Source organism: Coregonus clupeaformis, chromosome 9 (assembly GCF_020615455.1).
Source record: "Coregonus clupeaformis isolate EN_2021a chromosome 9, ASM2061545v1, whole genome shotgun sequence".
In the NCBI taxonomy this organism is placed as follows: domain Eukaryota; kingdom Metazoa; phylum Chordata; class Actinopteri; order Salmoniformes; family Salmonidae; genus Coregonus; species Coregonus clupeaformis.
In genome coordinates, this window is record NC_059200.1 from 7,067,389 (window position 1) to 7,090,108 (window position 22,720).

General features: G+C 43.9%; 3 protein-coding genes across 5 annotated transcripts in view; 2 read left to right on the top strand and 1 right to left on the bottom strand.

Annotated features, from left to right (window-relative positions):
• The first annotated feature begins 3,402 nt into the window (after positions 1–3,402).
• Positions 3,403–11,580, top strand: LOC121573640. Its single transcript, XM_041885771.1, has 7 exons — positions 3,403–4,026; positions 5,406–5,698; positions 5,828–5,938; positions 6,200–6,275; positions 6,511–6,631; positions 6,764–7,004; positions 11,360–11,580. Exons 2-7 carry the CDS (start codon positions 5,524–5,526, stop codon positions 11,578–11,580), a joined length of 945 nt encoding a protein of 314 aa, XP_041741705.1. The 5' UTR covers positions 3,403–4,026; positions 5,406–5,523.
• A 3,841-nt stretch (positions 11,581–15,421) lies between these two features.
• LOC121573639 (RING finger protein 121) lies at positions 15,422–22,102 on the bottom strand. Of its 2 annotated transcripts, XM_041885770.2 has the most exons (9): positions 21,854–22,101; positions 20,905–20,942; positions 20,480–20,621; positions 20,043–20,197; positions 19,701–19,808; positions 17,770–17,890; positions 17,517–17,650; positions 16,802–16,903; positions 15,422–16,310 (listed from the first exon to the last, which is right to left on the bottom strand). In XM_041885770.2, the coding sequence occupies exons 1-9, from the start codon at positions 21,959–21,961 to the stop codon at positions 16,190–16,192; spliced, it is 1,029 nt and encodes a 342-aa protein (XP_041741704.1). In that variant the 5' UTR covers positions 21,962–22,101; the 3' UTR covers positions 15,422–16,189. The 2 variants fall into 2 exon arrangements, with proteins under 2 accessions (XP_041741704.1, XP_045078410.1); XM_045222475.1 differs by lacking the exon at positions 19,701–19,808 and having other exon boundaries at positions 21,854–22,102.
• A 123-nt stretch (positions 22,103–22,225) lies between these two features.
• Positions 22,226–22,720, top strand: part of LOC121573641 (short transient receptor potential channel 2) — a 49,678-nt gene continuing 49,183 nt past the window's right edge. For both annotated transcript variants that reach the window (XM_041885772.1, XM_041885773.1), the window contains exon 1: positions 22,226–22,682. The gene's annotated coding sequence lies outside the window, so the exon portion shown is untranslated. The remainder of the gene's footprint in view (positions 22,683–22,720) is intronic.

Sequence of the window (22,720 nt, forward strand, 5' to 3'; positions counted from 1 at the left end):
ACCAGAACAGACTTTATGAGACTCTACAAAATTAGCACATACAAGGTTATGACATTTAAATTTAGTTAAAGCAGGGTTTTGGTGAACTGTTATAGTTAGACAAACAGTCTAAAGTAATACAGAAATTATTGGTATTTCAGTTGGTTGGGATATATTGACCAAATTATCTGGAAGGCTTATGATGCATTTTCCCTTCAAAATTCACCGGAAACAACCATACCACACCAAAATAAAAAACATCTCACGGGGGCATGCCCCTGGACCCCCCTAGGTATCGACCCCTCATTATGCAAGATAAAGTTAACCCCTTGCCTACGGTTTCCACTAGTTACCACAGCCATAAAGTCAACATTGGCTATATCGTAAAAAATCATGAACAAAAATGTGCTTTTTGGTCTTGATTTAAGATTAGGGTTAGGCATAAGGTTAGCAGTGTGGTTAAGGTAGGTTAGGGTTAGGTTTAAATCCGATTTCAAGAAGATAAATTGGGGTTTATGACTTTGCGGCTGTGGAAACTAGTGACGACCCTCACCTACAGTTGACAGGGGACGGATTGTGTCACCTCTGTGCAGCTCGCAGTCGCAAGCATGTTTCTTCGTATAGGTCCAGTCTTCGCTGGTAAACGATTAAATTGATTCAGACTACATTTTGTATATCGATGGTCTAACCAAAGACAGTACAGTATGAAGATAGGCTAAAACTGTTTCTCCAATAGATCCCAGATCATACTTGTAGCCGATTTAGGCGACCTGGGGCGGCAGGTAGCTTAGTGGGTAAGAGCGTTGTGCCAGTAACCGAAAGGTCATTGGTTCTAATCCCTGAGCCGACTAGGTGAAAAATCTGTCGATGTGCCCTTAAGCAAGGCACTTAACCCTAATTGCTCCTGTAAATCGCTCTGGATAAGAGTGTCTCCTAAATGACTAAAATGTAAAAATGATGTCATGGCAACGTGGGCTGAAAGCTCATGGGTAGAAATACGTCATCGGGTCTAACGGTCGTCTCGCGCCGAACTGCGCATGTGCATGCCGTCAAATTAAAGGCACTCCTTCGATATAAAGTTGTTTTTGACGAAAATGAAAACGTGTCAGTTTGTCACTTTCACATGGTTGGAGTAATAACATGTTCAACTACTTAAGACATTGGCTCGACTCTAGGTGGTGCCTTTAGATTTCGAGAAAATTAACAACTCATTAATAATTTTTCACATCTTTCATTGACTTCTCAAACCCCAAACCCCGGCCTGGTCTGTTTGGTCTGTGTCGCAAGCATTCCCGGAAGTCTCGCGATGTTGCACCTCTGGGTTTAGAAACGCTGCGGTCTAACCATCCGCGGTCTCTTTAACTACGACCAAGTGAGACCATGGAGGTAGGAGGCGTTCGCCGTTTTCCTGAAATTGGGATACTTTGAAAACGATTCCGCGGGTGAAAATGTATTGGTCGCGGATTGCGGGTTTTTGGGCTACTTAGCCAATTTATGCTTGATCCGAAAATGTGATCGGAGTTGCGGTATGGATGGTGTGACGCTATTATCGGAGCCTCCTGAGGCATGCAAGAGGCCAAATTGAGCTCCGTACTGCATCACCATGCGCCGCCCAACTTTGGAACAATGCGGAGGGCTCCCTATAGCTCTGCGTTGGCATGATTGGTTGACAGTAGGTGGGGGCGGGAGATCCTGTATAAACACAAACTGACTTCCTTGACAACTTCCTTCACAACAGCTCTGCACTACTCCTCTAAGAGTAAGAAGTATGAATACCCAGCCTTCTACAGAGGCCGTATCACCGTAAATGCCGAACGGCCAATGCAGACGGCAGATTGACCATGCAGCGCCTTTAAATTGCACGGCGGCCACCATGGCATTTCTCTTAAAGAATATATAAGTTATTCACTGTGACCTGCTGCTGGTGACGATAAGGCAGTGAGCAGGCTGTTACTGTGTGAGTGGTGGGGAGGGGGTGTGTGTGTGTTGAGAGCACAGGTTGAGTGAGCGCTGCAGCAGGCAGCTGAGTCACGGAGACACAGAAGCCAGCAGACAAGTCGTGACAATTCATTTACCAGTTGTAGGTAGGCTATTTAGATTGGTCATTATGGAGACACCTATTTCCAGCCCTTTTTCTATTAAACATATTAACGTGCTAGAACTGATATGAAGGCCACATAGCACTGGAAAACGACTTTCGGCACACTAGAGGCTTTAGATACATTTACTCAGAGGTAGCTTAAAGTAAACTGCATTCTAATGTCGACCTGCCTATTGAAATAACAAGTCAATCTCGCAAATTGGCTATTTATAACGGTTTGTAGTCTTAACATCTGGCACATAATAATGGCACAATTGCCAGAAAATAGCCTAACATTCGTTTTTTGAAGTTTGTCAAAGTGTTTCTTGCACAGAGATTTCGAGATCCTCTGTCCAACTTTCATAACTCAAACTCTCCTGTCGGATTTATCTATAGCTATGCCAATGCACAAACAGGATTTATTTACAATTATAAACAAATGTACAATTTGCCTAGTCCCCTGTAGCTCAGTTGGTAGAGCATGGCGCTTGCAACGCCAGGGTTGTGGGTTCGTTTCCCACGGGGGGCCAGTATGAAAATGTATGCATTCACTAACTGTAAGTCGCTCTGGATAAGAGCTTCTGCTAAATGACTAAAATGTAATAAACTGGGTGGTTCGAGCCCTAAATGCTGATTGGCTGATAGCCATGGTATATCAGACCATTTACCACAGGTATGACAAAAACATGTATTTTTACTGCTCTAATTACATTGGTAACCCATTTATAATAGCAATAAGGCACCTCAAGAGTTTGTGGTAGGCCTATATGCATTCGGAAAGTATTCAGACCCCTTGTCCATTTAAAAATCATGGAGGCCACTGTGTTCTTGGGGACCTTCAATGCTGCAGACATTTTTTGGTACCCTTCCCCAGATCTGTGCCTTGACACAATCCTGTCTCGGCGCTCAATTCCTTCGACCTCATGGCTTGGTTTTTGCTCTGACATTCACTGTCAACTGTGGGACCTTATATAGACAGGTGTGTGCCTTTCCAAATCATGTCCAATCAATTGAATTTACCACAGGTGGACTCCAATCAAGTTGTAGAAACATCTCAAGGATGATCAATGGAAACAGGAGCTCAATTTTTTGTCTCATAGCAAAGGGTCTGAATACTTATGTAAATAAGGTATTTCTGTTTTTTGAGTTTAATACATTTGCAAACATTTATAAAAAACAGTTTTTGCTTTGTCATTATGGGGTAGTGTGTAAATTGATGAGGAAAAATATTAATTTAATCAATTCTAGAATAAGGCTGTAAAGTAACAAAATGTGGAAAAAGGGAAGGGGTCTGAATATTTTCCGAATGCACTGTACAACAGCTAAGGGCTAGTGTCCTAAGAACAGCCCTTAGCTGTAGTATATTGGCCATATCCCACAACTCCTCTGGCCTTGTTGCTTAATCATAGCAGTCAAAACAAGTTAACTAGACATCCATTGATGGAAAAGTATGTGGCGAGTTAAGGGCAAATTATATTTTCTCTTGCAACATATTGTTAAGCTCGCAATCATTATTATTTTGATAGAAAACCGAAGTTTGCTTCTTAGCCTGTAGTTAGATCGATTTCCTTCTTAATTTGATAACCTTATGGAAAACAAATGTTGGGCTAGTTTTCAGGCCTTGTGGGCGGGTTTTGAGAGATGATTGGTCTAGATATTTCAACTAGACCCGGCAACCCTTAGTAGGAGGTACCTTTGAAAGTGAAAGTAGCCCTACTACAGTTTTGTCTTTGTCGGACCATACTTTAGTGCGGCCCTGTCTCTAGTCTAGACAAATATGGAGCATTTTAACCGTGACATTAGAGACGGTTTTTTTGTCCCTTCTGTTGTGTTAAGTGTATTTTGAATGCGTAAATATGATGTTTTAGTATATTGAATCGGCTTAAGTGACACAAAAAGTGGATTTAGGAGCAGAGAGGTTTCAAAACAAGCTTGCCTCAAACAGAACACGTCGGTATTTCTTCATGGTAAGATTTGCCTACTTGCAAGTCTGTAATGGTTATATAATTACTTATGATGAATGTACACTACCATTCAAAAGATTGGGGTCACTTAGAAATGTCTTTTTTTTCCAGAAAGAAAGCCAATTTGTTTGTCCATTAAAAGAACGTCAAATTGATCAGAAATACAGTGTAGACATTGTTAATGTTGTAAATGGCTATTGTATCTGGAAACGGCTGATTTTTAATGGAAAATCTACATAGGCGTACAGAGGCCCATTATCAATAACCATCAGTCCTGTGTTCCAATGGCACGTTGTGTTTGCTAATCCAAGTTTATAATTTTAAAAGGCTAATTGATCATTAGAAAACCCTTTTGCAATTATGTTAGCACAGCTTAAAACTGTTGTGCTGATTTAAAGAAGCAATAAAACTGGCCTGCTTGAGACTAGTTGAGTATCTGGAGCATCAGCAATTGTGGGTTCGATTACAGGCTCAGTTGCTCCGGGCGGCAGGTAGCTTAGTGGTTAAGAGCGTTGTGCCAGTAACCGAAAGGTTGCTGGTTCTAATCCCCGAGCCGACTAGGTGAAAAACCTGTCGATGTGCCCTTGAGCAAGGCGTTAACCCTAATTGCTCCTGTAAGTCGCTCTGGATAAGAGCGTCTGCTAAATGACCAATGTATTTATTTATTTTATTTATAAATGGCCAGAAACAAATAACTTTCTTCTGAAACTCATCAGTCTATTCATGTTCTGAGAAATGAAGGCTATTCCATGCGAGAAATTGCCAAGAACCTGAAGATCTCGTACAACGCTGTGTACTACTCCCTTCACAGAACAGTGCAAACTGGCTCTAACCAGAATAGAAAGAGGAGTGGGAGGCACCGGTGCACAACTGAGCAAGAGGACAAATACATTAGAGTGTCTAGTTTGAGAAACAGACGCATCACAGGTCCTCAACTGGCAGCTTCATTAAAGAGTACCTGCAAAACACCAGTCTCAACGTCAACAGTGAAGAGGTGACTCCGGGATGCTGACCTTCTAGGCAGAGTTGCAAAGAAAAAGCCATATCTCAGACTGGCCAATACAAAGAAAAGATGAAGATGGGCAGTCTGAGATATGGCTTTTTCTTTGCAACTCTGCCTAGAAGGTCAGCATCCCGGAGTCACCTCTTCACTGTTGACGTTGAGACTAGCCATTTACAACATTAACAATGTCTACACTGTATTTCTGATTAATTTGATGTTATTTTAATGGACAAAAAAAATGCTTTTCTTTCGAAAACAAGGACATTTCTAAGTGGCCCCAAACTTTTGAACGGTGGTGTATGTTTACATGCATTTGATCTACTGTCAATATTTAACCTTCATCCACAGGTGTGCGTGTATTTTTTTATTGCATCCACAGGTGTGTGCTGTCTGGCACTGGTCAAGTAGCCATTGACTTCAGACTTTGAACTGTGACCCTGAACCTGTACCCCTGAGGTTCTCCAGGATGGCAGGGCGAGGGGCTGACACGATGGAACATGATGGAGGGGACACAATATCAGATGTCAGTTTTCCGTTTGGAGAGGGGGTGTCTGGCCGAGGAAGAAGTAGTATCTCTGTGTCTGATGAGGGAGAGGAGACTTTCTATGTGCCTGAAAGGAGACCCTCCCTGGACCTGGAAGATGGCCTTAGACCAATGGACACGACTCACTGGTGACCACCATACCAGAACACACAGCACATGTCACGTGCCCACAATAAAGTTTCCTGTTTGTCCAAGTCTTGATCCTTTCACCATCCATCCTCAGTCATTCATATTTGGTGTGTGTGTGTGTTTGGTAGGCATGATGTGGAAAGGGCTCGATCCCCGGTCCACAGCTACAATTCCGTCAACAGTGATGACTTCTGTCAATCGGATGAACTGGATGAAGAAACTGAACCATCTGCTACTAGGTACACTAAAACATGCTTGTTGACTTTATAGACACTCATACACTTACATTAACATGCAGTACAATGAAAAAAACATGTACAAAAGCATTCAGTCACATAACAAATACACTTGAATTACACATTGTTTTTTACAGACTGTTGTAAAGGGTTACAGTATGTCAACATATGTATTATCTTATTATGTTCAAGACGGCTCCTTGAAGCACCACTGTTTCACTCTAGTGCTGATGATTCATTGTCCATGTGATGTTATATTTACAGAGTCCAGCTGGAAAGAACAGTCTTACTCCAGCTGCTACTCTTTGGACAGTGATGACTGTGAGACCAGAACCAGGAAGTAAGAACAGTCCTCCATGATTTATCAGTCACAGACAGGATGAAAATTATGTTCAAGTGTGTTTTTATGGGGTAATTATGTATATGTGTTTGTGAGTATTTGTTCCTGGGTTTAGTGGGAGTATAATGTGGGTGTTTGTGGATGTATGTCCATTTGTTTACAAAGTGGTCATATCTGTGTGAATGCTCATGCACCAGTATGTGTAGTGATATTTCATCTCCCACCACCTCTCCAGGTCTCGAAGTTCTGCACCTAAAGCAGAGGGTCCTGCAGTGGAACTTCCTCCAAGACCAGAGCTGATCAAAAACCCAGATGAGAAGAGGCACCCTGCCCTGACTGTAGACTTCACCTTCAAGGTGGGCTGATGTACTGTGTGTTCAGCCACAAATGTCAACATGTCCCCAAAGTTGAGAGTTGAGTGGATGAGTTAGAGAATTGCTCTTCTTTTCTCTTCTCTTCTTATTTGTATTTCATTCTGTGGATCCAAGGCCATCAGGAAGACACTGGAGAAGCTGGGGCAGGATGATCTGAGGAAGTTTAAAATCACGCTGTGGAATCGTTACCCAGAGTCGTTCAGCGCTCCTCCCCAGGGCATGGACATGGTGGACTTGGTGGACAGACTGCTGGAGTGTTATGACCTAGAGGTGGCCTTGCAGCTCACCAAGGCCCTGTTGAAGGACATGGGCCTCAAGCGCCTGGCTGACTTCCTCACTGACATTTGCAAGAGAAGTATGCACGTCCTCTTTATTTCATTTGATTAATGTAATATACACTGAGCAAATATATGAACGCAACATGTAAAGTGTTGGTCTCATGTTTCATAAGCTGAAATAAAAGATCCCAGACTGCAGAAATGTCCACCAGAGCTGTAGCCAGAGAATTAAATGTTTATTTATCTATCATAAGCCACCTCCAACGTCGTTTTAGAGAATTTGGCTGTAAGTCAAACCAGCCTCACAACCGTATGGCGTCCTGTGGGTGAGCGGTTTGCGGATGTCGACATTGTGAACAGAGTGCCCCATGGTGGCGGTGGGGTTGTGGTATGGGAAAGCATAAGCTACGGACAACGAACACAATTGCATTTTATCGATGGCAATTTGAATGCACAGAGATACCGTGACGGGATCCTGAGGCCCATTGTCGTGCCATTCATCCGCCGCCATCACCTCATGTTTCAGCATGATAATGCACGGCCCAATGTCGCAATGATCTGTACACAATGCCTGGAAGCTGACAATGTCCCATGGAGAAAATGTCCCAGTTCTTCCATGGCCTGCATACTCACCAGACATCTACACCTATTGAGCATGTTTGGGATGCTCTGGATCGATGTGTACGACAGCGTGTTCCAGTTCCCACCCATATCCAGCGACTTCGCACAGCCATTGAAGTGGAGTGGGACAACATTCCACAGGCCACAATCAACAGCCTGATCAACTCTATGCGAAGGAGATGTGTTGCGCTGCATGAGGCAAATGAGAATGGCGTCGGAGAAGATGGCTGCCGTTTTACAGCCCTCAAACCAATTGTACCATTATTTGTGTTTTTCCGCGTTATTTGTAATTTATTTTGTACATAATGTTTCTGCCATCGTCTCTTATAACCAAAAAGAGCTTCTGGATATCAGGACAGCGATTACTCACCACGTATTGGACGAAGATTTTTTTTTCAACGAGGCGGCCGCGAAGGATATCCTACAGACACCCGACAAGGCCCAAATCCCCGTCATTCGCATGAGAAAGAGACTGAGATATCGTGGACGTAGGTCGGGGTGCCTTGTAAGGATCCGACGGCGAGCAAGTAAACTGCCTCTCCCATCAATCCTATTAGCCAATCTTCAATCATTTTAGAATAAATTGGATGACCTAAGATTACGGTTATCCTACCAACGGGACATTAAAAACGTTAATATCTTATGTTTCACCGAGTCGTGGCTGAACGACGACATGGACAACATACAGCTAGTGGGCTATACGCTACATCGGCAGGATAGAACGGCTGACTCCGGTAAGACAAGGGGTGGCGGTCTGTGTATATTTGTAAACAACAGCTGGTGCACAAAATCAAATACTAAGGAAGTCTCAAGGTTTTGCTCGCCTGAGTATCTTATGATAAGCTGTAGACCACACTATTTACCAAGACTCTATATTTTTCATAGCTGTCTATTTACCACCACAAACCAATGCTGGCATTAAGATTGCACTGAATGAGCTGTACAAGGCCATAAATCAACAGGAAAACGCTCATCCAGATGCAGCGCTCCTAGTGGCCGGGGACTTTAATGCAGGGAAACTTAAATCCGTTCTACCTAATTTCTACCAGCATGTTAAATGTGCAACCAGAGGAAAAAAAACTCTAGACCACCTTTACTCCACACACAGAGACGCATACAAAACTCTCCCTCGCCCTCCATTTGGCAAATCCGACCATAACTCTATCCTCCTGATTCCTGCTTATAAGCAAAAACTAAAGCAGGAAGCACCAGTGACTCGGTTAATAGAAAAGTGGTCAGATGACGCAGATGCTAAGCTACAGGACTGTTTTGCTAGCACAGACTGGAACATGTTTCGGGATTCTTCAGATAGCATTGAGGAGTACACCACATCAGTCACTGGCTTCATCAATAAGTGCATCGATGATGTCGTCCCCACAGTGACCGTACGTACATACCCCAACCAGAAGCCATGGATTACAGGAAACATAAGAAATCCCGCTATGCCCTCCGACGAACCATCAAACAGGCACAGAGTCAATACAGGACTAAGATTGAATCGTACTACACCGACTCTGACGCTCGTCGGATGTGGCAGGGCTTGAAAACTATTACAGACTACAAAGGGAAGCACAGCCGCGAGTTGCCCAGTGACACAAGACTTCCAGACGAGCTAAACCACTTCTATGCTTGCTTCGAGGCAAGCAACACTGAAGCATGCATGAGAGCACCAGCTGTTCCGGATGACTATGTGATCACGCTCTCCGTAGCCAATGTGAGTAAAACTTTTAAGCAGGTCAACATTCACAAGGCCGCAGGGCCAGACGGATTACCAGGACGTGTACTCCGAGCATGTGCTGACCAACTGGCAAGTGTCTTCACTGACATTTTCAACATGTCCCTGACTGAGTCTGTAATACCAACATGTTTCAAGCAGACCACCATAGTCCCCGTGCCCAAGGACTCTTAAGATAACCTGCCTAAATGACTACCGACCCGTAGCACTGACGTCTGTAGCCATGAAGTGCTTTGAAAGGCTGGTCATGGCTCACATCAACACCATTATCCCAGAAACCCTAGACCCACTCCAATTTGCATACCGCCCCAACAGATCCACAGATGATGCAATCTCTATTGCACTCCACACTGCCCTTTCCCACCTGGACAAGAGGAACACCTACGTGAGAATGCTATTCATTTACTACAGCTCAGCATTCAACACCATAGTGCCCTCAAAGCTCATCACTAAGCTAAGGATCCTGGGACGAAACACCTCCCTCTGCAACTGGATCCTGGACTTCCTGACGGGCCGCCCCCAGGTGGTAAGGGTAGGTAACAACACATCTGCCACACTGATCCTCAACATGGGGGCCCCACAGGGGTGCGTGCTCAGTCCCCTCCTGTACTCCCTGTTCACCCATGACTGCATGGCCAGGCACGACTCCAACACCATCATTAAGTTTGCCGACGACACAACAGTGGTAGGCCTGATCACCGACAACGATGAGACAGCCTATAGGGAGGAGGTCAGAGACCTGGCCGTGTGGTGCCAGGATAACAACCTCTCCCTCAACGTGACCAAGACAAAGGAGATGATTGTGGACTACAGGAAAAAAAAAGAGGACTGAGCACGCCCCCATTCTCATCGACGGGGCTGTAGTGGAACAGGTTGAGAGCTTCAAGTTCCTTGGTGTACACATCACCAACAAACTATCATGGTCCAAACACACCAAGACAGTCGTGAAGAGGGCACGACAAAGCCTATTCCCCTCAGGAGACTGAAAAGATTTGGCATGGGTCCTCAGATCCTCAAAAAATTCTACAGCTGCACCATCGAGAGCATCCTGACTGGTTGCATCACCGCCTGGTATGGCAACTGCTTGGCCTCCGACCGCAAGGCACTACAGAGGGTAGTGCGTACGGCCCAGTACATCACTGGGGCCAAGCTTCCTGCCATCCAGGACCTCTATACCAGGCGGTGTCAGAGGAAGGCCCTCAAAATTGTCAAAGACTCCAGCCACCCTAGCCATAGACTGTTCTCTCTGCTACCGCACGGCAAGCGGTACCGGAGTGCCAAGTCTAGGTCCAAAAGACTTCTCAACAGCTTCTACCCCCAAGCCATAAGACTCCTGAACAGCTAATCATGGCTACCCCATCTTTTTACGCTGCTGCTACTCTGTTAATTATTTATGCATAGTCACTTTAACTCTACCCACATGTACATATTACTTCAACTACCTCAACTAGCCGGTGCCCCCGCACATTGACTCTGCACCGGTACCCCCATGTATATATAGCCTCCCTACTGTTATTTTACTTTACTTCTGCTCTTGTTGTTTTATTTTACTTTTTTATTTAAAATAAATGCACTGTTGGTTAAGGGCTGTAAGTAAGCATTTCACTGTAATGTCTGCACCTGTTGTATTCGGCGCATGTGGCCAATAAAATTTGATTTGATTTGAAATGGTGGTCACACCAGATACTGACTGGTTTTCTGATCCACGCCTCTACCTTTTTTTTAAGGTATCTGTGACCAACAGATGCATATCTGTATTCCCAGTCATGTGAAATCCATAGATTAGGGCCTAATGAATTTATTTCAATTGACTGATTTCCTTATATGAACTGTAACTCAGTAAAATCTTTGAAATTGTTGCGTTTATATATTTTTTCAGTATAATAAAAATATATATACTTTGAATTATTATATGAATAGTTGTACTAAGCTCATTAGGCTTTTATACATTATACAGTACTTCAAGAACCAATGGGCTATACACTAAAATAATTCATTGAAATGGCCATTGAACAGGAGGAAATATACTAAATTGTGCCTTTAATGTCTCCTTTTCCCCTGTTTTTCTCTGTGCAGATGAGGTGCGTTATGAGCTGAGACTCACTCTGCTGAGGAAGTATAGCAGTATGCACGAGGGCTTTGCCCAGCAGGGAGACCATAAGGCCTTTGACAGTATTTTTAATGAGCTCTACATAACAGACGGAGGCAATGCTGGACCCAATATCCAACACGAGGTCAGAAAGATTGACAAGCTGTCCACCAATCACAAGAAGGTGAAGCTGATAACCTGCAGGTAAATATTTGACCCCAATATGATCTATGAGAAGCATGTCAGATCTATAGTGACCAACGGCATCGCCGGGGTGGGGAAGTCTGTGGCCGTGCAGAAGTTCATTATGGACTGGGCCGAGGAGTGGGAGCACAAGCAGGTCTTCTTCCTGTTCCCACTGCCCTTCAAAGAGCTCAACCTCATGCTGGACCTAAAGACCAGCCTCCTGGAGATCGTCCACACCCTCTACCCTGAGACCAAGGTGCTGCCCACCTTCGAGTGCGTCGACGGCAAGGTCATGTTCGTCTGTGACGGGCTGGACGAGTATGCACATCCCCTGGACTTCCACCGCACAGAGACTTGGTGTGATAGCACCGAGCCGGCCATGATGCACGTGGTGCTGACCAACCTGATCAGGGGAAACCTGCTCCCCTCCTCCCTCCTCTGGATCATCTCCCGCCCGCTCACCTCCAGTCGGCTGCCCCCACAGGCTGTGCACCAGGTGTTGGAGGTGCGCGGCTTCACTGACAAACAGAAGGAGGAGTACTTCCGGAGAAGATTTGAGGACCCGGCGCAGGCCGATAAGGAGATCGCCCACCAGACCTCCTGCAAGACCCTCCACATCATGTGCCATCTGCCCATGTTCTGCTGGGTGGTGTGCGGACTGTTCCAGCGCACGTTCAGGGAGAAGGGGCCGGATGTGGAGCTGCCCAAGGGGCTGACCCTGATGTACACCCACCTTCTCTTGGTGCACCTGCGTGTGCGTGGCGCCAGGGGCTCTGCCTCTTGCACCCCAGAAGAGGAGAGTGACTTCCTGATGAAGCTTGGCAAGCTGGCCTTCACAATGCTGGAGAAGAACCAGATGGTCATTGACAAGGCCACCTGGAAGGACTGCGGGGTGGAGGTCGCTGAGGCCGTCACCAAGAGTGTCCTGTACATTGAGTTCCTGATCGAGCAGTTTGTCATGTACCAGGAGAAGGTCCAGACCTTCATCCACTCCACCATGCAGGAATACCTGGCTGCTCTCTACGTGTTCCTCACCTGGAGGTGCACAGGAAACAACATGCTAGAGCAGCTGCTGAAAAGCAAGTTCTCACTCATGTTCAAGAACCCCGGTCTGCTGGACATTCACCGCAGCGCCATAGAGAGGAGCCTGCAGAGCCCCGATGGAAACCTGGACGTCTTCCTGCGCTTCCTCTTGGGCATGGCCCAGAACGCCAATCAGGAGCTACTGCAACGCTTCCTACCCAATAAGAGCAAGTGCTCGTCTGTCTCTGAGGAGACAGCCTCCATCATCAGGAAGAAGATCAAAGAGAACCACCACCCTGACAGGAACGCCAACCTGCAGTGCTGCCTGGACGAGCTAGGGGTTGGTGCTGAAGCTCCCAGCCACAGCCGCTCTAACTCTCTGAATAACCACTGACTGGCAATACTCTGGCTACAGTATTTATAAAGACAAAGAGAATGTTGCTAGGTTAAGGGAATTGGGGAAGAAACATATGGATACTTCAGGGTTGCTTTGTAACAAAATATAAATAACTGTGGAAAGGGTAAGTGGAAATCTGTAATGAGAAAAGCAGCCACAAGGTGGCAGTAGCATTACACTATACTACTGAGAGAGGCAGTGAGGTCACTCACTCGGCTACTGTGAGGGGTTATCAAAATAAGAGTAAAAGGTACTGTGAAACCAATTAATCCCATTGAAAATGTATATTTATAGGCCATCACACATGTATTAACTATACACAAAATATAACATTGTCGTTATCATGCTTTACATAAATAGTGAGCTGATGTAAATGCACTCTTATCAATGCTTGAGATGTGCTTACAAGGTGCACACAAATTACATGATACAATCTTATTTGCAGTGGCTGCCTACTTCCAGGACATTTATGGTGTCGCTTTGTTATGATAAAACACAACTTAATCAATTTCTAACAGATGTGAAAGAATAAGGGCAGATGAAGAGAAGTTCCCTCTGAACTACATTGTCTTTAATCTAGGTTACAGTTGTGAGTCAGTGCAAAAAACATGTGTATGGTCACAGTTTTAATGTATTCTTTTTTAAATCCATCCTTTGTTAGTCATTATTTTTGAGTCCTCAATATTATTGCGTTAGAATCCATACTTGACTATTGCCAGTAGATAGAGCAATAGAAGGGCTTTTTGTTGGTAAGTGTTCATTGTCTTTTTCACTTAACTATTGATGATACACGAGTGGACTAAGACCATCTATCTTCTCATTTCTTGCTGGCGTGTTTTTCTTTGATCCTTTTTCCTATATCTCCTCTCATTGTTCTCGCCTCGGTTTGGTATTGGGAGTGGGTGAAGGAGTGGGAAATCTAGCCGTGTGATTGTGCATCAGTGTGACAGTCCTTTGGTCAAGCCCAGCCGGGCTGCTTATCACACAGGTAAAGGTGGAACTGAAGTCCTCTGCAGTCACGCTCTTAAACACCAGACTCCTCTGGATCACCCTGCCGTCCTCTGAAACTGATCTAAAAACAACACATTTATAACACTTAGCCAACACTCCTTCCACATATTATATAGTACAACAGCTGAACAGAACTCATACTGAACACTTTGCCTACTCTACACGCATAAGAAAAAGTAAGAGTCATGATTTGGCGTAGGCTTCAAAGCTTCCAATAATGTCTGCATGTGAAGCAAACCCCAGTACTTACTCTTCTGTTTCTGATACTCTGCCATCAGTGTAGGCTACCTCTGGGAATGTGCTGTTGACCAGCCAGTAGACAAGGGCAAAGTCATCAGGAAGGCCTGGGTCTGCCTTACATTCAATAACCAACCGCTGTCCTGTGTATGACAAGCACATCCTGTTTGTTAAAAACTGTGGTCCTTATCTACACCAGAATATAATTATCAGACCGTATACCCAGAACCCAGGTTCTAAAACACGGTGGTGAAGACCAGGGGTTCTGTGAGTTTAAACACTTCATAGTATCCATGGCCATGATTGATATTACCACTTTAATAAAAACTGTGAGATAGCAGAATTCATTACCTAGAACAGCTCCTATTCTGAACCTTATGGGCTGGAGAATTCTGGGAGATGGCACTTGTGTGGAATCTGGAAAATAACAATTGAAGTTAGAGACCCTTTGAAATGTTGAAAAATCATGTAGGCAGGCAGATAGACACACACACACACACCTTTAGAGGCCTCTGAGGGCAGGATCCTGTCAAATCCCAGGAAAGCTGTAGTGAAGAGATACAGCACACCCTCAGCCATTGCAAAACAGGCACATACACAAACACAGAAATGTAGATACATATGCAGCAGAAAATAATAATATTCCCATACTCAGCATACATCAGTGAAGGTGTGTGTGAGAATGTTAGAGGATCTCTTACCGGTGAGAGGAATTGTTAACTCCATACTGGGCTTCTGTCTGACTACTGTGAGATGGTCAACAAATGCTGGTTCTAACAACACTACCTCATTTACTTACTATATATACACACAGTCACTTCCTCTTCAACCACCCACCCTAAACAAACATGCAAACTGACACACAAGAGGGAATTCCCTGTGCGCAAGTTATGCTGATATTTACCAAGCATAATATGGAGATTCATTTAACACATGATCATGAATCATTTAACAAATGTGAAATATTGGGGTGAAATACAGATTAATATATGTTGATCAACATGCTGTATTTTCTCACAGAACTGACAACACAATATTTCAGTGGGTGACCCCCAATCCTGATCCAGAAGTTTCGGTCTGGTAAGTTTCCTTCCCAGAACTTGACATACAGGAAGCTATATACAAAATCCCCCAGGTCATTACCTATTCTATTCAAGTAAATATGGTCTAAATTAAGTAACGTCTACACCTGAGCTTGACTGCGTCACGTTTATTAACAGACAAGAACAAAAACACGACAATAAAGTAAACAACCAAAATTATCAAATGTTATTCACCTTTTTGCATACACTGTCTTTTACAGTACCTGTTCCTGGAGAGCCATCTGGGCTGAATACAGACAGGAGAGGCCGTCTGAGGGAGGCTTGAGGAGGGCATATTGGAGAAAGAGTGCCCCTCTTAAAAAGATGACTGTAGTAGGATAGGATACACTGTCTGAGACTAGTGCTCCTGAGGAACCAGAAACTCTCCCCCCAGCCGCCACATTCAACCAGGACCTTCACTAACAAAAGGCGCGGATTTAACACACAAAACGAAAGACTGTCACTCTGCAACACTCCACTCATTCATCTGAGCCGTGTTAACCACTCATTACCGTAGAATCCAACAAATATCAACAAGAAAAGTTAAGACAAATTATTTTGAAAAAGCATCTCCATCAAAAAACTGAGAACCATTTTACTATGCTATGAAATGTACACTGCATTTGTTTTAGTTGTGATAGACTAAACAAAAATTAAAATTAAACCGACATCCAAACCCAGATTTCTTGTAAAATTCAAATAAATCTTAAATACAGATACTATGTGCCTATAAATCTATACAAATAGTACAGGTATAGACACAGTTTATAATAGATGTTCGTATAGTCCATAGTGAGGACTCCAAGTCTCCCTCAGTCAGACCAGTGAAGTATCTTCCATCTCCATACTGCTTGTGTGTCCCTCTCCTCCACTTTCCCAGGTCACTCCAACCCCAGGATGTAGTTGATGCCTTGGACAAATCCAATGATTACAGGTTGCCAAGCAACAAGGTAGCGGAGCCAGTCCAGGAGTTGTCCATACATGACATGTGGCTTCTCCCAGCTTCGTATTATGGGTCAAGGAGATATAAACAAGTGACGACCCCACCCCCAAACCAAACCCTTACAAACCAATTCACATATCCAGTCTGTGATAATATATTGTGAGATCTTTCAGGACCTTACTAGAATCAGTCTTGATAGTGGGGAATGGACAATAACATCTCTGGAACATCCGTAACAGTTTGTGTTTACATGTCAATGAACAACATCACTGTGTGTAAACTTCCCAATACTTTAGCATTTATAGGAAACACAACCTATTCCCATCATGACCAAGCAGAGTGAAACTAACTTGACCTCTGTACTGTGTGACCCTGTCATCCCCATCATGCTAACCAACAGACAAGGACACTGGGCGAAACAATTAGTGACAATGAGTCACAATGAGTGAGACAAATCGCAACATGAGAGCAAAAGACAGACACACACACAATACGAAAGAGACATATTAGACATCAAACACTCATATGAGCGCAGAAGAGTAAAGGATACGGGTTACTGAACATTCTCTTCAGGTCCACCTTTTCTTTGCAGTACGGGCATATCTGCTTCTTTCCCACGATGCACCATCCTCTTATGCAGAACTCATGGAATCTGAGGCAGAGAGAGTTAAGGAGCCAGGTAGAAGGTGGAGGGGTGGTGTTACATTTGTGTGCATTCAATCTTAAAAAACATGAGAATAACTGCAAAATATGGCCAAATATGAAACATTAGGTCAAATCGGGTCAAACGCTGTAGGCATAGCTAACTGCTTGGTGAAATACACAATTCTGGATGGTTTTTTCCTACTTCCCTGTGGCACACTGTAATAACCATATCAGCAAGCTCACCAGTAAGCTATTAAAATCTGATGTCCTCAATGTGAACATTGGTACCACAAATGCCATAAAACGTGACATTTCACCTCATGGAAGAGTCATTACAGGAGACGACATAGGGCACCATTATTTATAGAAACAGGAAGTGGGATGGGCACATGGTACAGTGTTACTGATGTTCACGGGAACAACAGTCATATCTCAGAGATAAAGTTCATGCGCATGTTTGTTTGGTCAATTTCCCTTTGGCTTTTGTGTGCGTACACCACATGTTTTCCGTGACAGACAGAGTTACAGCTTTTATGCAACAGACAAACCAGTTCTACCACAACATCATGCTCCTACGTGCATATTTATCTAGAGAATATTTCTTAAATGATAAAGGATACACATGGTTGCAGGATAGTCTGTAGGTGTTCTCGATGATTCCCTCCTCGCTGACGTCGACCAGAATGGGCTGGCCACACACAGCGCAGATACTGTCAGAGAGGTGCTTGGTGGGCATTCCAGACGCACTGTAGTACTAGAGAAGACAGAGACACAATGTAATGTTGCTGGACAGATTCACAGCCTTTACTATAAAAAAAAACTAGTCAGTGAGATATTGTACAACTACCAACTTGACAGGCCCTGGATACTTACCCCCACTGTCGATGCCATGAAGTCTGCACACATTTCAGCAAAGTCCCTACCCAGGACCCCATAGTACAGACCATAGAACAGCAAGGACACACCAAAATCCATTGCGTCCTCTGGCTTTATTCTGGAAATAAAGTAAACCAAAAACATCAAGACACTATTATCATGGTTAAAACTTTACAACTTCGCAAAGAAAGCTCTGGCGCCACTTCCATAAATCAAAACATATTTGAAGGATTCTGAGATAAAATAACTACAGTGCGGGAAAAAAGTATTTAGTCAGCCACCAATTGTGCAAGTTCTCCCACTTAAAAAGATGAGAGAGGCCTGTAATTTTCATCATAGGTACACGTCAACTATGACAGACAAAATGAGAAGAAAAAAATCCTGAAAATCACATTGTAGGATTTTTTATGAATTTATTTGCAAATTATGGTGGAAAATAAGTATTTGGTCAATAACAAAAGTTTCTCAATACTTTGTTATATACCCTTTGTTGGCAATGACACAGGTCAAACGTTTTCTGTAAGTCTTCACAAGGTTTTCACACACTGTTGCTGGTATTTTGGCCCATTCCTCCATGCAGATCTCCTCTAGAGCAGTGATGTTTTGGGGCTGTCGCTGGGCAACACGGACTTTCAACTCCCTCCAAAGATTTTCTATGGGGTTGAGATCTGGAGACTGGCTAGGCCACTCCAGGACATTGAAATGCTTCTTACGAAGCCACTCCTTCATTGCCCGGGCGGTGTGTTTGGGATCATTGTCATGCTGAAGGACCCAGCCACGTTTCATCTTCAATGCCCTTGCTGATGGAAGGAGGTTTTCACTCAAAATCTCACGATACATGGCCCCATTCATTCTTTCCTTTACACGGATCAGTCGTCCTGGTCCCTTTGCAGAAAAACAGCCCCAAAGCATGATGTTTCCACCCCCCATGCTTCACAGTAGGTATGGTGTTCTTTGGATGCAACTCAGCATTCTTTGTCCTCCAAACACGACGAGTTGAGTTTTTACCAAAAAGTTCTATTTTGGTTTCATCTGACCATATGACATTCTCCCAATCCTCTTCTGGATCATCCAAATGCACTCTAGCAAACTTCAGACGGGCCTGGACATGTACTGGCTTAAGCAGGGGGACACGTCTGGCACTGCAGGATTTGAGTCCCTGGCGGCGTAGTGTGTTACTGATGGTAGGCTTTGTTACTTTGGTCCCAGCTCTCTGCAGGTCATTCACTAGGTGTGGTTCTGGGATTTTTGCTCACTGTTCTTGTGATCATTTTGACCCCACGGGGTGAGATCTTGCGTGGAGCCCCAGATCGAGGGAGATTATCAGTGGTCTTGTATGTCTTCCATTTCCTAATAATTGCTCCCACAGTTGATTTCTTCAAACCAAGCTGCTTACCTATTGCAGATTCAGTCTTCCCAGCCTGGTGCAGGTCTACAATTTTGTTTCTGGTGTCCTTTGACAGCTCTTTGGTCTTGGTCATAGTGGAGTTTGGAGTGTGACTGTTTGAGGTTGTGGACAGGTGTCTTTTATACTGATAACAAGTTCAAACAGGTGCCATTAATACAGGTAACGAGTGGAGGACAGAGGAGCCTCTTAAAGAAGAAGTTACAGGTCTGTGAGAGCCAGAAATCTTGCTTGTTTGTAGGTGACCAAATACTTATTTTCCACCATAATTTGCAAATAAATTCATTAAAAATCCTACAATGTGATTTTCTGGATTAATTTTTCTCAATTTGTCTGTCATAGTTGACGTGTACCTATGATGAAAATTACAGGCCTCTCTCATCTTTTTAAGTGGGAGAATTTGCACAATTTGTGGCTGACTAAATACTTTTTTTCCCCACTGTAACTACACAAGGATGATCCTTGTTAACCACTGGTATTGTCCATAAATACACAATTATGCCAAGAAATAACCAGATCTTACCTAAATATCAAGTTAATGCCAAACAGTGTAAACATAACGACAGAGTAGCCCACTATCCCTGTAGCATAGCTGATCTTGTAAAGGAGGAGGAACCATTTGTAGACCAGCCTGTCCACAGAAACAAGGGAACATTCAGACATATTTCAGCTAACTGAGGTGAATGTGAAGAAACATAGATCATTTTTTTGACTAAAGTAGCACTTACTGCAAGACAGGTTGGGTTTGAGACTTTTGACCTCTTACCATGACCATTTCATCATGCATCACCTAGGCATTCTGTATATTATGAGGTATCATATGGATGTGTGTAGATACTACCTGGCCTTGTGTAGGGGTCCTTACCTGGGCGTGGTGCACTCCAGTGGCTTACGTGTGGCGCGGTAGGTAACGTATGCAGTGACCACAGAGAAGATTAACCACGTGACCAGGAACCTCCACCAGTGAAGCTTGGTGGTGAAGTACAGAGGGACCACCCACATCTGGAACAGAGTCACCAGCTAGAAGAAGAGAACACACATTTTAAAGTACAGACGCACACAGACACACATAGTTCAATTTGAGGCTGAATAATCCTGAGAACCAGACAGTGTACAGTTGAAGAAGCTGGTCTGTGGACATTTTGTCTGTACAGTATGTGAAGTATGATTTGTATGATTTGCCTGCAGGTGTGTGCAGGGCATGCTGTGTATTTCCTCTTCTGCACGCAAGTCAGCATGTGTTTGTGTGTCTGCGTGAGCATGACTGTGCAGTGTGAGAGTGAGATTGTCTGTGTGTCTTACATTGTAGGACTTGGGGTGCCTCTGTTTCCATTGCACAAGGACCAGCTGGGCAATGACCAGGGTGACAATGAGGATCAGCACCATCTCAGCGTGCATGGCCTCATGGCCCTTGTGTTTTGCATGCATCCTGGCATGCTCCAACCTATGAAGACAGACACACACACACACACAAACACACATAGACTACAATCAACCTAGAGCTCAGGCATGGGTATCCAATATGATAAATCACTAAGTATCTGGATAGATTCTTATAATAGTCACAATCATACCAGTTTTCATTGGAAGGAAACATTGATAAACTAAGGGCTCTACATTATATCAATAATCAGACTGCATCAAAACAAGATAATGTTGAACTTGACTTGACTTGTGATGTAAATCTAATTTGCAGTCAGAATGAATAATTGTGTTTAGAGACTGACCTCCACTTCTCCTCCGGTGACAGATGGGACAAGTCGACCTAAAGTGAAAACAAACCAAACAGACATTCACAATGATTCCAAACGCTTCTAAATCAATTAGTTACAAATCTACATATACATACATTCACATAGAACCTCTGAAATAAACAGTCACAATATATCTACAAAATACAATGATTGCATCAAAAATGAAAACGTTAAATCAGTCTGTATTCTGATCAGTGATCATTTGGGTTGGGAGGCTGTCGGTTGTGGACAGACATGTGAATACTACAAGGGATGAACCCTGCTGGCCAACAAAGAGAATAGGCACCGTTTCTGTCCATTATAGCTAAATGGTGAGAACACTAGCCTTTGGTCCAAAATAGTGATTAGAGAGCTCGAGCTGCCAGGACAGAGGATGGATTAGGCGTCAGCTAGATGACCTTTGACTCAGTCTGCCACATCAGCTATTGCATGGAGTGCCATCTAATGAGTGCTAGCTACTGCTACATCACTGATGCAATTGTTATTGCAAAGGGAAACGGGTTGTCAAGCAAAAGCAGCAAATTGGAGGCAGCTAAACCAGAATGATCCATTTAGTTAGATATCTTTGGCTACTTAAATAGCCACCTAGCTAAATAGTTAGCTATCAGCTACCATGTACAAGACAAGGGCGTGATGATGATGGCCCTTCAAGTTGTACGTTTGTGTTGTAGCTGACGGCACTATAATATACTTGGTTTTGCTAATGCACTCAATAGAGACATGCACTCATGATAGCCTACCTGTCTAGCTAAAAGGGAAGACAGCTGGGAAGTTAGTTAGCTAACAAAGCTAACATCGTGTGACGTTTACTAGCCGGTGCAAGAGGCAGGTCTAGTCCATATTGCCTTGGCTGTGAGCACTTCACAATTCACGCAATTCGTTTTTTCTGATTCTACAACCGTAACACATGTGGTACCCTAACCTGATTTGGTTCATCGTGATGTCCGAGTCCATGATCGTGTTCTACACCATCAACCTCCACCTCAAACACCCCCGCCATCTTCGGGAGTGCTGTCAATTTCGAGGGCATGCCATTTCCGGTTTGGAAAACATGAGGGCCAATCAAAACAATGCACGCGAGTTATTTTCCGTTTGTCAACAGTATATACAAATATTTTGTATAACTAACCCAAGATAGCCTGTCGTTTCCAATGGGCGCAAATTAATCATAGTGGGAATAAACAAGCAAGGAGATGGGCAGAGCCAAGCACTAGCTAGTGAGATCCTATTGGCGTGTTCTAGCATTTGTCTGCATATTTCTGTTAGGGAACGCCTACTCTGTGAAGTGCGCGTGTGCAATAACTCAATTCGCCCTTGCACTCCTAAACAATGCAATTTTTAGAAACTTTGGAAAAGGGTAAAGACTACAAAACGGAGTCCACTCTGTTTGTTACAGATTCTAGTTTTGGAAACAGAAAACTGCATGGAGATCAAATGTTTCATCGATGAGAAAATTTGCAGAATTTCGGCCAAAATCCATTTCGCTTCATCTTCTTCCACTGCCGGCCACTGGGCTTCCGCTCATCACCATATTATCATATTTGGTAGTGAGTGGAAACACCAACCGGATGCTTCACATGTATACATCTTGTGAAATATCTATCATTGTTCTATCTGTGGTATAGATGGGTTAGCTGACGTCATCACGAAACGATGTGCGCGCTTCCATGGGGCAGAAGTCAGCGTGTTGTTGTGATTCTGCATAGCCAGATTGCTTGCAAGAATGACAAGAAACTGCCATGTGGGGAATCGTAAGTGGCTCGTTTAAGCTCGTTTCATCTTGTTCTTG

Bases quoted from the DNA above. Each gene is read 5' to 3' on its own strand.
- LOC121573640 (XM_041885771.1), top strand. From the start codon at position 5,524: ATGATGGAGGGGACACAATATCAGATGTCAGTTTTCCGTTTGGAGAGG. The intron at 6,276-6,510 runs GTAAGAACAGTC...CCACCTCTCCAG, and splicing joins TGTGAGACCAGAACCAGGAA to GTCTCGAAGTTCTGCACCTA. The intron at 7,005-11,359 runs GTATGCACGTCC...TTCTCTGTGCAG, and splicing joins CACTGACATTTGCAAGAGAA to ATGAGGTGCGTTATGAGCTG.
- LOC121573639 (XM_041885770.2), bottom strand. From the start codon at position 21,961: ATGCCCTCGAAATTGACAGCACTCCCGAAGATGGCGGGGGTGTTTGAG. The intron at 17,651-17,769 runs GTAAGTATCCAG...TGTCTTCTCTAG, and splicing joins TCATGGCATCGACAGTGGGG to TACTACAGTGCGTCTGGAAT. The intron at 16,311-16,801 runs GTATCCTTTACT...CATAATACGAAG, and splicing joins AAGAGAATGTTCAGTAACCC to CTGGGAGAAGCCACATGTCA.